This window comes from Ranitomeya imitator, chromosome 3 (assembly GCF_032444005.1).
Source record: "Ranitomeya imitator isolate aRanImi1 chromosome 3, aRanImi1.pri, whole genome shotgun sequence".
Classification (NCBI taxonomy): Eukaryota; Metazoa; Chordata; class Amphibia; order Anura; family Dendrobatidae; genus Ranitomeya; species Ranitomeya imitator.
Window position 1 is genome coordinate 542,925,360 of NC_091284.1, and position 16,178 is coordinate 542,941,537.

Below are 16,178 nucleotides of genomic sequence, written 5' to 3' on the forward strand. Positions count from 1 at the left end.
TTTTCAAAATGGTGTCACTTGTGGGGGGTTTCAATGTTTAGGTACATCAGTGGCTCTCCAAACGCAACATGGCGTCCCATCTCAATTCCTGTCAATTTTGCATTGAAAGGTCAAATGGCGCTCCTTCCCTACCGAGCTCTCCCATGCGCCCAAACAATGGTTTACCCCCACATATGGGGTATCAGAGTACTCAGGACAAATTGTGCCACAACTTTTGTGGTCCAATTTCTTCTCTTACCATTGGGAAAATAAAAAATTGGGGGCGAAAAGATAATTTTTGTGAAAAAAATGATTTTTTATTTTTACGGTTCTGCATTATAAACTTCTGTGAAGCACTTGGTGGGTCAAAGTGCTCACCATACCTCTAGATAAGTTCCTTAGGGGGTCTACTTTCCAAAATGGTGTCACTTGTGGGGGGTTTGAATGTTTAGGCACATCAGTGGCTCTCCAAACGCAACATGGCGTCCCATCTCAATTCCAGTCAATTTTGCATTGAAAAGTCAAATGGCGCTCCTTCCCTTCCGAGCTCTGCCATGCGCCCAAACTGTGGTTAACCCCCACATATGGGGTATCAGCGTACTCAGGACAAATTGTACAACAACGTTTGGGTCCATTTTCTCCTGTAACCCTTGGTAAAATAAAACAAATTGGAGCTGAAGTAAATTTTTTGTGAAAAAAAGTTAAATGTTAATTTTTATTTAAACATTCCAAAAATTCCTGTGAAGCACCTGAAGGGTTAATAAACTTCTTGAATGTGGTTTTGAGAACCTTGAGGGGTGCAGTTTTTAGAATGGTGTCACACTTGGGTATTTTCTATAATATAGACCCCTTAAAATGACTTCAAATGAGATGTGGTCCCTAAAATAAAATGGTGTTGTAAAAATGAGAAATTGCTGGTCAACTTTTAACCCTTATAACTCCCTAACAAAAAAAAATTTTGGTTCCAAAATTGTGCTGATGTAAAGTAGACATGTGGGAAATGTTACTTATTAAGTATTTTGTGTGACATATCTCTGTGATTTAATTGCATAAAAATTCAAAGTTGGAGGAGGGCGTGTCTAGCAGCCGGAGAAGAAGGACGCATGGTGGAGAGCTCCTCCAGTAAATAGGAGATAAAAGGTCTTCCCCTAGACCTTAAACCATCACAGACCACCCGAAATTCCCTAGCAGCAAGCCTGGATTAAGGGAGACCCCCAGCTGTGCCCCGGAGAAGTTATACCGGATCCGTAGGCACAGAGAGGCTCTGCAGCACAGCGCATCGAGCATAGGCCGGCACAAAGAAGACTTCTCAGGCACAGCTACCGGCTCAGGGAGGCCCGGCAGGCGGCGTGTGACAAGGTGAGCGGCGGCAGCAAGAAGCTTGCGGACCCCCGCTGAGCTAAGGGGGTAGTGAAGAGGAGACCCTCCCGCCCCTGTATTCCCCGCGGCACCCGCAGAGAGAGCACCGCGAGCGTGCACACCCGGATCCCCTGCAGGCAGGCGGCGCATGGTGAGGAGAGCGGCGGCAGCAAAAAGCCCGCGGACCCCCCGCCAAGCTAAGGGGGTAGTGAAGGGGAGACCATCCCGCCCCTGTATTCCCCGCGACACCCACGGAGAGAGCATCGCAGGCGTGCTTACCCGGAACCCCTGCAGGCAGGCAGCACGTGGTGAGGAGAGCGGCGGCAGTGAGGAGTCTGCAGACCCCCCGCCGAGCCACGGAGGTGTTGAGGGAGAGACGGTCTCATCCTTTGATCCCCTGGGGCTCCATCGGCGAGATTGCCGCGAGTGCGCCTTTGCTCCGTCGGTGCCGACTGTTTTCCCGCCACTGGAGGGATAGACGCCATCTTGGGGACGGAGCACCTCATAGAGAAGCACCATATCAGGGCAGGCACTCCCATCCTTGCTGTAGAAGCAGAGCAGTCACTCTACCATAGCCCCTTACTGGGCTGTCATCGTGCCTTATCTACATTACATCAGAAAGCAGAGCCTCAGCACTCTACCTAACAAGCTTATAATTTACAAACTTAGACCTCTGGTGACACCTAGTGTTGGAACTGTTTATCACATCTAGAGGTTCCTTTTTCTGGCTCAGGACATTGTATATGCCCCACTAATTTAAAGATTATAATTAAATGCACCTCGGAGGGGGCTTGCTAATGGGGGGCTCTGCCTGATGCGGTGATCGCTGCACCCCCATGTTCCCCTGAACTCTACCACAGGCGATTAATAGCAGCAGACATATATGGGTAAAACTAAGAAGACTTCTGGGCAACCCATAAGCTTACACAAGGAGCCTCCTATTGAGGATATGGAACGGTTCTTAAACCAGCCACTCCAAACAAGGAACACCAGATCAGCAATGTCGCAAACACCGCATAAAAATAGTTCCTCCTCAAAAGAGCCACAGACCGCACATATCTCCCCTAAAAAATCAACAGACAACAGTGGCGGAGATGAAGACATGCCGGAGGACATGAATATAGCTGAATTGAGTAAATACATTAAAGCTCTTCCAACCAAAACGGACCTGGAAAGTTTTGCGTGTAGGCTTGAGAACTCGTACAAAAAGGAGATACATAATTTGCAGACAGAATTCACATCGCGTATAGAAGATGTGGAAAAGACCCAGGAGAATATCTCACAGGAACTTCAGGCCCACAGAGAAATCTTAATGGACCACACCATGAAATTGGAGGAAATGTCATCTGGTCTTGAGGACCTGGAAAATCGCAATAGGCGTAACAATATCCGTATACGTGGCCTACCAGAATCTGTCAGTCCTCAGGACCTAGATCGTACAGTCCAGAGAATATTTCTGGACATTCTCGGCGACCACGAGGACAACACCATCGAGTTCGATAGGATTCATAGATCCCTTGGTCCTAAACCCACGTCTGAGTCACGCCCCAGAGACGTCATCTGTAGGGTACATTACTTCAGAGTTAAGGAGGCCATCATGATGGCCTCTAGGAAAAAGGGATCCCTCCAGTTTGAAGGTCAGCCAATCCTACTCCTATCAGATCTATCCAGGCGCACTCTATTTTTGCGCAAAGCTCTGAAGCCCTTGCTGGAGGTTCTCAAGGAAAGAGACATCCCCTGCAGGTGGGGGTTCCCATTCCAACTATCAGCATCCAAAGGTGGCAAAAGCGCATATTTCCGCCGGATTGGGGACCTGGCTAACTTCCTGGGCACGTTTGAACTTCCATTAATAAATCTTCCGGATTGGCCTCTGGCTCCGACACTCCCAGATGCTCCTCCAAAGTGGCTCAAGGTTCCCCGTTCCAAGAATCGCCATACTACCGAAGGCTCCTCAGAGCCTCCATGAAGTTTTTTTTTTTTTTTCTCTTTTCTTGTTTCAGTCTCTTCTTAGTTCCAAGTAGTTTTTATTCATTGCTGCAATGCATTTAGATACTCTACTGCAGTTGAGTAGTCTCATGAACACTTATTGTTAATCAGATGAGTCTCCTGGTGGGGCGGCCTGTCTTACCATGGGCTCGCCTTGGAGGTTTGATTCTATTTTTTAAGCACCTGGGCACGTGGTGTCCTGCCTGTCATCGGTGAATTTGTCCTTCTTCCCTCCCCCCTAAATTCCCACCCCTTCCCTCCCTCCCCCTTCCCCCCCCCCCCTCCTTTTTTTTTTTTTTTGCATTCGCTGATGGCATGCGGGACATTTCGCCGGTGCAGGGACTATTATCATGTTTAACCAAACGTTATGTGTTTATAAGTTCTCGTTTATGGGACCTACCAGGTTCGGGGGGACTGGGGGGGTCAGTGTTTCCCTTGGCTTCCCTTACTCACCTAAGGTGCGCGGGTGAAGGGAGGGGAGGAGACCTCTCCTCCTTTCTTTTGCCCTAACTACACAGATGTAAAGTATGACCCGGTGCGTCAATCCCAACGCACCTTCTTTTATGCTTTCCATGTTCTATTATTTCTTCTCTACCCCGCCTTTTTCCCTTCCTTCCTATTGTTTCTTCCCTACTACCCCTGGCTGTCGCGTGTTCTGGCGGATGGGGCGCATGGTATTACGGAATGACGTACAGGTATTTGATAATGGATGAAATTAAATTTTGCTCCTTCAACGTTAAGGGGCTAAACATACCGGAAAAAAAGAAGACAGGTCCTATTTGATAGTCACAAACAGGGGGTATCTGTATTACTGCTCCAAGAGACACATTTCAAAACTGGTGTGGTGCCACAATGTATTACGAAAAATTACCCTAAATGGTATCACTGCCCAAATCCATTTTCAAAGTCAAAAGGTGTCTCAATAGCCTTCCACAAATCCTTTGTGCCTGAGATCTTAGATTCACAAATTGACAAAAATGGCAGATATATCTTCCTACTCATCACATGGGCAGCTCATAAACTTGTAATCGCTAACGTTTATTTTCCAAACCAAGGGCAACAGAAGTTTGGAGCCGAATGCAAAAGACGCCTTGAGGAGTTTGCCGGTTCCTCTCCTGTGATACTTGGGGGCGACTTTAATATTCCTATGAACCCTGCGGTGGATGTCTCTTCGGGTAAGTCTTCATATCCTGCATCTTCTATTAAAAAAATAAGATCCCAGCTGCGCAGCATGAGACTGGTAGATGTCTGGAGGGTTCTTAATCCAACAACCAAGGACTATAGCTTCTTCTCAAAAATACATAACACCTACAGTAGAATAGATTACTTTTTTGTTTCTCATAGGTTGCTTGACATGCAGGTAAAGGCGGATGTGGGGTCAATACTGTGGTCAGATCATGCTCCTATTTACTTAACAATCTCACTTCATTCTGCCTCAAGACCAGGTTTCTCTTGGCGCTTGAATGAAAATCTGTTACAAGATCCCATATGTAAATCCAAGATTGATCAAACAATCACAGATTTCCTGACTGACCACGAGGAAGACACCACGTCCCCCACTGTAAAATGGGAGGCGTTGAAAAGTGTAATAAGAGGCGTCCTCATTTCTCATGGCGCTAGGCTAAAAAAAGAAAGAGCGGCGGAAATACTTAGCTTAACAGAACAAATACACCAATTAGAAAACAAACACAAACGAGATCTTGAGGCTAGCACATTTACTAGGCTCTCCTCGGCCAGACAAAAACTGCTATCTATAATAGACCAAAAATCCAAATGCCTCAGAGAAAGACTTAAGAGCCGCTTCTACCAGCTCGGCAATAAAAGTGGTAGACTCTTGGCCAGAGCTCTCAATCAACGCAATTCCAACACTTACATCCCTTTTATTAAAAACAAAGAGGGGAAGAAAGTTTTTAATACCAGAGATATTCTCTCCAACTTCAGTGAATACTACAAATCTCTATATAACACAGCAGGACACTATAAAGAGGCTCCATTACATTCTCTCCGTAATAAAATCAAATCATATTTACAGGAACATAAACTACCCACTCTGCCTGAAGGTGATCTACTTGATCTTGAAAAGGAATTCTCAGTGGAGGAGGTGTCTGAAACCATCAGCGCCCTGAAACAGGGCAAGAGCCCGGGCCCTGATGGGTACTCAGCAGGCTTCTACAAGTCATTCAACTCACTGCTTAGCCCAATATTCCTGAAGGCATGTAATTATGTCTCTCTTGGGGGCTCGTTCCCTACACAGGCACTCATCGCTCACATAACAGTTCTCCCTAAGCCGGGCAAGGATCCTTCTACTTGCGACAATTACCGTCCGATTTCCTTAATAAACCTAGACATTAAAATATATGCAAAAATGTTAGCCAATAGCCTATGTCCCCTTTTACCGAAATTAATAAACCAGGATCAGGTGGGCTTCGTCCCAGGGCGAGAGGCGAGGGATAATACAATCCGAACCATCTCTCTAATTGACAGAGCGGGCAGAGAGGGGGACCCCCTGTGTATCATGTCAATTGACGCTGAAAAGGCCTTTGACCGGGTCCATTGGGAATTTATTTCTCAGACTCTAGAGGAAATTGGCCTAAAAGAGAACATGCTGCGTAGGATCTCCGCCCTGTATTCTTCCCCTAGTGCTCAGGTCAAGGTAAATGGCACACTATCGGAAATGTTCCCGATCAGGAATGGTACAAGACAGGGGTGCCCTCTCTCTCCCCTCTTATATATTCTAACAATGGAGCATTTAGCTGTGGCCTTGAGAAACAACCCATCAATCACTGGTATAAAACTTTGTTCCGAAGAACATAAGCTAGCGCTTTTTGCAGATGACATCCTGTTATATATTACGGCCCCCTCTACGAGTCTACCAAACATCATTTCGGAGCTACATAAATTCGGATTTCTAAGCAACTTCAAAATAAATTCCCATAAATCCGAAATCCTAAACATTTCACTCCAACTCCCTTTGGTAAATCATCTTAGGAAGACCTTCCCATTTAAATGGTGCTTTGATTCCCTTACTTATTTAGGTATTAAAATTACAAGCAAAACATCTAAGTTGTTCGAAACCAACCTAGCACCAACCCTACAGAAAACAAACTCAGATTTAGAGAAATGGCACAGGCTCCAATTGTCCTGGCTGGGTAGGATCAACGCAGTTAAGATGGACCTCCTGCCTCGCCTCTTATATTTTTTCCAAACAATCCCCCTATACCTACCGGCTTCTTTCTTTTCCCGCCTCAAACAAATGATTACTCGTTTTATTTGGTCTCATAACCGGGCGCGTATTTCATATACAACATTAAGTAGATCTAAACTGACGGGTGGATTGGGTCTCCCGGATCTCGCAATTTATAGCTACGCATCAATGGGAACTTGTATTCTAGACCTTTATCACAGTAAAAACAACAAAAAATGGGTAAACCTAGAAAACGATCTTAATGGATGCGACTCCCGAGTTGTTCTTTGGACAGGAGACAGGGGGCCAGGACCAGGCACTTACATACCCTTCCTCACACGAAACATACTGCTTCTTATTAAAAACCGAAACAAAGACCTTCAGATCACAACTCTCCCGGGCCCCTTAATTCCAATTTATGACAATTCTGCTTTTCCGGCGGGGCTGAATAGAGAGACATTTCTACATAAGAGAAAAGATTCCAATCCCATCATCCATGACTACTTAAAAGAAACTGGTATGAAGACCCTTCGGGAATTATTCCCAGAGGAGGAATCACACTCTGTTGATTGGTTCTTCTATGAACAACTAAAAAGTTATATCCACTCAATCTCTAAGCAAGCCAATATCAGCAGACCGCTAACTCCCTTTGAGAAGCTTTGTATATCAGCAAATCCCCCGGATCATACTGTCTCGCTGCTGTATAAAATCTTCCAAGAGGGGAGGGCTCCACTGCAGGGTTGGCCATTGTTTTTCTCGAAGTGGGAGGACGATCTGGGAAGGTCCTTGTCATCTGAAGATAGGGGAAAAATTCTTCTCTTCTCATCTAGATCGTCATTATGCGCGGTATCACAGGAGAGGAGCTATAAGATTCTAGCAAGATGGTACAGATGCCCCTCCATGGTGCATGCGGTGTTCCCCACGACCCCTGACACCTGCTGGAGATGTCTAAAGGAGATAGGCTCTTACATGCATATCTGGTGGGACTGCCCCCCCATAAAGGATTTGTGGTTGGCTGTTTTTGAACTTCATAACAAGCTGTCTATCATACAGATCCAACCTTCACCAAGTATAGCATTGTTGTCTCTATGCGACTTGTCAATATCTAGGTTCAAGAAGGGTATCCTTAGACACTTTCTTACTGCAGTCAGAAATCTAATTCCTCGGTTTTGGAAACAAGAAAAATTTCCTTCCCGTACAGAATTTGTGGCAGAACTTAATAACATCTATAGAATGGAGCAGCTGATAAACCAGTCACCAGGTAACGCAGAAAAAACCTACAACATATGGGCCCCCTGGATCGCTTTTAGGGAAACTCCTGAACTAGACCTCTGGGTTTCCAGAACCCGACACATTGTATAGCTTGTTCTCGTGTACATCCGGGCCGTTTCTTAACGTGTGTTCTGTCCGCTAGGATACGGAGGCAGCCACACTCCTTCCCCGAATTCCCCCCACCCTCTTCCATCCCTCCCTTCTTCTTGTCCTTCTTCCTTTCCCCTTTTCTGACTTTCTATGTTTGTCTTCCCCATATCCAGTTTGATTATATATATATAGTATTTTAAATGAATACAAAAGAACATATCAACGGTTACCAGCTATCCCGGATGTTTTCTATTATTATTATCTCATATTCTCGGGTCAGCCAATAGCATTATTAACCAGACAGTTAAAGTATAAGATTTAATTGTTACAACAATGCTCTTCTTGTTCGACTTGTAATTACCGCCTACCATTGCACAGATTTACCAGTTTGTAATGTTTACCTTTAATCTTTATTGCTGTGACCAATAAAATGATTTATACTAAAAATTCAAAGTTGGAAAATTGCGAAATTTTCAAAATTTTCGCCAAATTTCCGTTTTTTTCACAAATAAACGCAGGTAATATCAAAGAAATTTTACCACAATCATGAAGTACAATATGTCACGAGAAAACAATGTCAGAATCACCAGAATCCGTTGAAGCGTTCCAGAGTTATAACCTCATAAAAGGACAGTGGTCAGAATTGTAAAAATTGGCCCGGTCCATAACGTGCAAACCACCCTTGGGGGTCTGGGACATTACTCCTGACTATTTTTAGTACCCAAGCCTTCGGGCGAGTCTCGCATCATCATAAATTTGAAAGATCTCAACCAGCATGTGAAATACCGCAGGTTCAAAATGGAATCGATAAAATCCGCCATTCCTCTGATAAGTCCTCACTCCTTCATGTCAACCATCGACTTAAAGGACGCATACTTTCATATCCCAATTCACCCAAGACGCCAAAAGTATCTCAGGTTTGCAGTACAGAAAGATCACCTGATAGAACATTATCAGTTCAACGTCCATCCGTTTGGAATCTCCTCTGCACCTAGAGTTTTCTCCAAGATAATGTCGGAAGTAGTTTCCTTTATCCGGAACCAAGGCATCTGTATAGTGCCTTACCTGGAAGACCTGCTTGTAGTGGCCTCCACCAAGATGATGCTGGAATCTCATGTATCAAAGACTCTCAATATTCTAACATTCCTGGGGTGGTCCCGAATCTGAAGAAATCCCAGCTACAGCCCTCCAAATCCAGGAAGTTCCTGGGAGAGCTCTTGGACTCAGCAAAACAAATGTATTTTCTTAGAGAGGACCACCGTCTAACCTTAGTAACAAAGGTCAAGACGTTCAGAGACACAAGATCTCCTACATTCAGGGAGTGCATTTCACTTCTGGGTTCCATGACGGCCTGCATCCAATCAGTACCCTGGGCTGAGGCCCATTCCATGATCCTTCAGGCTCATATTCTACAGAACTGGAACGGCCATCCCAGCTTTTTAAACAAAAGGCTACACACACCGGGTCGATTCAGAGCCTCCCTAGCATGGTGGATAAACTTAAGGAATCTTCACAAAGGTCTCAGCTGGACTCAAGTCCCACTGACTACAATAACAGCAGATGCCAGCAAAAGAGGCTGGGGAGCGATGGTAAACAACATCCCTTTTCAAGGGCTTTGGGACCAGGCAACGAGCATGACGTCGTCCAACTACAGAGAACCAAAAGCTGTAGAGGAGGCCCTTCTAGCAGCAGGACAACATATCATGGGATAACATGTTTGAATTTATTCGGACAATATGACTGCAGTTGCTCATGGCAGACATCAGGGCAGTACAAAGTTCAACAATTTAAAAAATGTCTCCACCCGAATAAGCTCCTGGGCAGAGAAATACCTACTGTCTCTGATGGCAATTCATTTGAAAGGCTCTTCCAACACCCAGGCAGACTATCTGAGTCGCCAGGATATACAGCCAGGAGAATGGAGCCTGAACAGTCGAAGCTTCAGGATGCTTTTAGACAGGTGGGGTCTGCCTGAAATCGACCTCTTCGCTTCTCCTCAAAACACCCAGGTCGAAGCCTTCTTCTCCCTAAATCCCAGGGACGGCTCCAGGGGAGTAGACGCTCTAGCTCAGAAGTGGAATTTTCATCTGTCCTATGCGTTTCCACCAATTCTGATTTTGGCGAAGGTCTTACGGAAGATCCGAGAATAACAAATTCCAACTATATTAATAACCCTGTTATGGCCAAAAAGGAGTTGGTACAACCTGATCATCGATCTACAGGTAGACGGGCCGATCCAATTACCAGCAGAGAACACCCTGAAACAGCTGTCTGTGGATGGATACCATGCTTAGCATAGGTGGCTTTCCTTCATAGGATGCTGCCCTTCCCGTGGTTGTTCCTTCCCGGGGAAAGGCCTGGCTATTCACTGCTTGCGTCGAGAAACACGTGATGGTGTCTCCGCAGCTTCTTTACATGCATCTGCATATTTCCCATAAGGGATGGGGGCAGTGTTCTGGAATCACTGCGTTGAGAAACACGTGATGGTGTCTCCGCAGTGTTGGATGTTTTGGTCTCCCCGAGGCCAATCATCTGTGCCTTTATAGCCTTTTACTAGGCACTGCTCCTAATAGCCAGATTCCTACTCCACACTGATGAGGGGCAAACACCCTGAAACAGCTGTCTGTGGATGGATACCATGCTTGGCATAGGTGGCTTTCCTTCATAGGATGCTGCCCTTCCCGTGGTTGTTCCTTCCCGGGGAAAGGCCTGGCTATTCACTGCTTGCGTCGAGAAACACGTGATGGTGTCTCCGCATCTTCTTTACATGCATCTGCATATTTCCCATAAGGGATGGGGGCAGTGTTCTGGAATCACTGCGTTGAGAAACACGTGATGGTGTCTCCGCAGTGTTGGATGTTTTGGTCTCCCCGAGGCCAATCATCTGTGCCTTTATATATTAATAACCCTGTCATGGCCAAAAAGGAGTTGGTACAACCTGATCATCGATCTACAGGTAGACGGGCCGATCCAATTACCAGCAGAGAACGACCTGCTCTTGCAAGGACCCATTCATCACCTGGATCCCCAGAAATGGAATCTAGCGGCATGGTTACTGAAGCCCAGGTGCTAAAAGCTAAGGGGCTTTCGGACTTAGTCATTGCTATACTTTAGGGATCAAGGAAACGAGTAACCAACGCTATATACAATAAGATCTGGAAGAAGTTTTTGTCTTTCTGCCTCCCTAATCTACCAGATCCCCTCTACCAAAATTTGTCGCAAATTCTAGATTTTCTACAGAAAGACTTAGAAATAGGCCTCAAGCCTAGTACATTAAAGGTCCATGTCTCCGCCCTGAGTTCCGTCTTTGACCAGGATCTGGCAAATCATCGCTGGATTAAGAGGTTCATGACATCAGCCTGTAGAATGAACCCTAAATCACAATTGGTGGTTTCCTTATGGGACCTTAACTTAGTACTACAGGGGCTTACAGGTCCTCCATTTGAGCCCTTATCCTCTTGTTCTCCATAAAATCTTGTCTACAAAACAATCTTTTTTGTGGCTATAACCACCGCAAGAAGAGTAGGAGAACTTCAAGCCCTATCAATAAGAGAGCCCTACTTGTCTTTTAGGGATGACTCCATAGTACTTCGTCTCGACCATTCCTTTCTTCCAAAGGTAGTCTCCGAATTCCACCGCTCTCAGGAAATTGTTTTACCTTCCTTCTGCCAAAATCCAGTGAATACAAAAGAAGAAAGATTCCATACTCTTGATGTCAGATGTATTGTACTACATTATTTAGAGCAAGCCAGCTCTTACAGAGTTGACCAAAATCTATTTGTCCATATCTCTGGACAGAATAAAGGGAAGAAAGTAGCGAAAAGCACTATTTCTAACTGGATTTAGAGAGCTATAGCTGAAGCATATCTCGCTCAAGGCAAAATTCCCCCTGTAGGGATCAAGGCCCACTCAACTAGATCCACTTCAGTCTCCTGGGAAGAAGAGCACGTGCATCCGCAGAACAGATCTGCAGGGCAGCTACATGGTCTTCATTACATACTTTCTCCAAGCATTATACTTTCTTGGACATATTGCCCAACAAAGATTTAGTCTTCGGACGGAAAGTTCTCCAGGCCGTTGTCCTTCCCTAGTGCCAAATTAGTTGGTATTCCTCCGTATGCCGTCGTGGAAGGTGACTAAAGAAAATAGAATTAGACTTAATGGTAATTCGGTTTCTCGGAACCTCCCTATACTCCTGGATATAAAATCTGGGATCCGAGGTAAACTGGTTTTATGGGTTTTCAGTTATAGGTCACTGACGAGTGGGAGGAGGGAGGGCCTTTTAACCTCTCCATATTTCCTGTTCCCCATCAGGGCAAAGAGGCAACCTCCGTATGCCGTCGTGGAAGGTTCCTAGAAACCGAATTACCAGTAAATCTAATTCTATTTTTCCCATGCCGAATACAGCGAAGAAAAAATAAAAAAATATGCAGATCTCCACTGCTCCATTGAGTAATATTGGTCTACGTGCTATCCCTTTTTTTTCCCGCATTGCACTCATCCAACTTATACTCCAGTGTGAGCATCCTGAAAGGGACGGAACACCTGGGGGCCTAACTATTCCCAATTCTTGGATTTATTATCTAGCTGCCCATATCCAATCTGGGAATATTTTGAAGAATTTTGAGCAAATCCACTTCTATAGATTTCTGCATCTCAGACATGTCTGCACTGCTCAGCTTAAGAATAAAGACCTGGCCGTATGGCATAAACATATGGTTGAATAGGTGTCAGGGGAAGGCCATCGAGAGGCCTTATTTCTAACCTATATAAACTTCTGTTAACTGCATACCTAAATAAGTTCTCTCTTACTATTAAACCTCAATGGGAAGCCAATGTGGGAGCGATACTGGAGGATCAGTGGGACTCCATATTTGGCTAAAGAGCGCAATGTGGGAAGTCACTATCATACACACCATGGGTAAGCTTGCTTCTTGACATTGTGCTTTGACTATCTTTGTCCCTGTCTGATGCATTTTATGGGTATATTCTGTCATAGTGGAAGCATATATAATTCTTGAAATTTTGTTTATTCATAACTTGTGTAGTTTCTATATTGTAAATGGGTACAACGGGCAGGATTTCCCTGGGTGACACCTTTCAATGCTACTCCATTTTTTGCATTTTCCGGTATCCTTAGTCTATAGGAGTACTCCGCCACTTTTCATCTAATTTTTTTTTATATTTTGGGGGAGCTTGGTAATTACTTTGGTTCCTGATGTATGCTTAGCTATATGAATATGTCTATTAAAAAACTGCACTTCAACTGCATCCCTAAATAAGTGCCCTCTTACTATTAAAACTATTAAAACTCAATGGGAAGCCGATGTGGGAGCGATACTGGAGGATCAGTGGGACTCCATATTAGGCTGGACACCTCTACTTTCCGAGGCTCAAAGGTTGATGGAATTATATTTGATTCACAGAAAATACAGAACTCTAAAATTTTCACATCACTATTGGCGTAACAGAATTAATGGTATAGTAATAAACCCAAAACCCAAAATATGTACATTAGGAGTCATACCAGATCTTCCTAAGGAGGATCCGGTGGCAATTGGTATGGCCAGTATACTGTATACTGCAAGAAAAACTGGATACAACCTACTCCACCATCCACTGGTGAATTTATTAATAGAGTAAATGGGTTTACACGTTTTGAAAAAGGAATTTATAAAAAAAAAATTTAATTATTGTTGGAATTAAAAAAAAAATGTTTAATAAGAATCTGATTTAAAAAACGCACAGAGCCAATGATGAATCAGTGCCTATGCATTAGTCTTGTGATGCACATATTACTGGTTTATACGTTTTGAAAAAGGAATTTATAAAAAAAAATTGTAACTATTGTTGGAATTAAAGACAAATGTTTAATAAGAATCTGATTTAAAAAACGCACAGAGCCAATGATGAATCAGTGCCTATGCATTAGTCTTGTGATGCACATATTACTGTTTTTATTAGCCTGGATGTTTTTGAGAGCTAGCCTTAGATGCCCCGTAAAGTAGTTTGGCTACCGTTAGAGATCATGGCGTATAAGGACTTGTCTAAACTTCTTGATTGAGGTTGTACCTGCATTGAGTTCTACTAAACCTGAGAATAAATGATGTTTTGCGCAGTGTTGTTTCTGTCTCCCCTCGCTATTAGGGGGGAAGGTGCCACATAGACCTTGACCTTGAGTGGAGCTAAATTGTAATTTTCTACAAGTTGAAGGAGATTGGTGAGGTCAACATAATTTCCCAATGTAGTACTAGTCAAAGATTTTATAAAGACTCCCTAATTGCAGCATCAGTTGTCACCCATAGGGATCAAGCATGTGTTTATCTCCGACTCATATGTATGTAATAAGTGGAAATGAACTGACTTTGTCTTAACAGTCAATTTCTGCTTGTCTTGAAGTCATTGTCAATGTGAAGAAACCTCTGCAGCCCGTTCAGATGAGTTGTAAGCAAGTGGCGCTGGAAATGTTCTCTCTGTGTTCAGAGCTTGATATTTTGATCAGAGGAGAAGTCCAGCAGGTGAGTACAGGCCAAACACATTGCAATGTTACAAATGTAATGTTGTTTTCTTGACCAATGTGCTTTTTAGGCTATTTTCAAATGTTTGTAGTAGATCGTAGTATTTATTCTTTTTCTATTGAAAAGAGCATTGCTGAATTTATTATGCTTACTTATATTGCACCACAGCACTTTAAAGACATCATCACTCACTCCTTTGGGGCTCACAACCTAAACTCCTTATTAGTATGTCTTTTGAGTGTGGGAGGAAAGCAGAGAAAACCCAGGGAGAACTCCTTGCAGATGTTGTCCTTGGTGGAACTAGAGCAAAGCAGCAGTGCTAACCGCTGATCCACCATACTGCCTATGTTCCTCGTAGTGTCCCCGTTCAGGGGTTTACTATTGGTTGGGGGCTTAGTAATGAAGTGGGATGTCTTGAGCTAAAAAAGTCACTTTGCCTTAGAGACCTCATACATATGTCAGTAATATTTTTTGTTATGAGAATAAAAGACAATTTTTCATCATTCTGCAGGATCTGATTTTCCTCTACAGTAAAAGTATTCAACTGCATTTTTTGTGTTTTCCTACCTCTAATCTTGAATTTCCAGCTCCTCTAAGTTGGATGGTTTCCTCTGTTGCAATCTTCAAGCCTATCCACAGAATCTCATTTTTCCAACAAAATTTACAAAACCATTTTTTTGGGACCACATCACATGACTTTGGGTGGGCTAGATGTGTAGTGAGCACCTTGAACCTCCAGGTGCTTCACAGAAGTTTATAATGTAGAGCCGTAAAAATAAAAAATCCCATTTTTCCTATAAAACTGTTTTAGCACCCAATTTTTTATTTTCACAAGGGTAACAGGAGAAAATGGACCTCAAAATATGTTGTACAGTTTCTCCTGAGTACTCTGATACCTGACATGTTGGGGAAAACTACTGTTTGGGTGCATGCCAGGGCTCGGAAGGGAATGAACACCGGTTGACAAAAAAAAATTGCTGGAATCTAGAGCTGACACCATGTCGCATTTGGAGAGTCCCTGATATGCCTAAACAGTGGAAACCCCCCACAAGTTACCCTATTTTGGAAACTCGACCTCACAAGTAATGTATCTAGATGTGTGGTGAGCACCTAAAACCCCCTGGTGCTTCACAGATGTTTATAACGTAGAGCCGTGAAAATAAAAAAAATAAAATTTTTCCCAAAAATGTTTTATTGTAGCCCCAGTTTTTTATATTTTCACAAAGGTAACACGAAAAAATGCATCATAGTAACATAGTAACATAGTTAGTAAGGCCGAAAAAAGACATTTGTCCATCCAGTTCAGCCTATATTCCATCATAATAAATCCCCAGATCTACGTCCTTCTACAGAACCTAATTGTATGATACAATAGTGTTCTGCTCCAGGAAGACATCCAGGCCTCTCTTGAACCCCTCGACTGAGTTCGCCATCACCACCTCCTCAGGCAAGCAATTCCAGATTCTCACTGCCCTAACAGTAAAGAATCCTCTTCTATGTTGGTGGAAAAACCTTCTCTCCTCCAGACGCAAAGAATGCCCCCTTGTGCCCGTCACCTTCCTTGGTATAAACAGATCCTCAGCGAGATATTTGTATTGTCCCCTTATATACTTATACATGGTTATTAGATCGCCCCTCAGTCGTCTTTTTTCTAGACTAAATAATCCTAATTTCGCTAATCTATCTGGGTATTGTAGTTCTCCCATCCCCTTTATTAATTTTGTTGCCCTCCTTTGTACTCTCTCTAGTTCCATTATATCCTTCCTGAGCACCGGTGCCCAAAACTGGAC

The 16,178-nt window shown here is 43.8% G+C and overlaps 1 protein-coding gene across 1 annotated transcript in view; it reads left to right on the forward strand.

Moving 5' to 3' along the window:
• The window catches only part of LOC138670478 (uncharacterized), a 73,456-nt gene that overhangs the window by 16,913 nt on the left and 40,365 nt on the right, over window positions 1-16,178 (forward strand). The window contains exon 2 of the mRNA XM_069757867.1: window positions 14,270-14,388. Coding sequence (XP_069613968.1) covers window positions 14,270-14,388 — 119 coding nt within the window. The remainder of the gene's footprint in view (window positions 1-14,269; window positions 14,389-16,178) is intronic.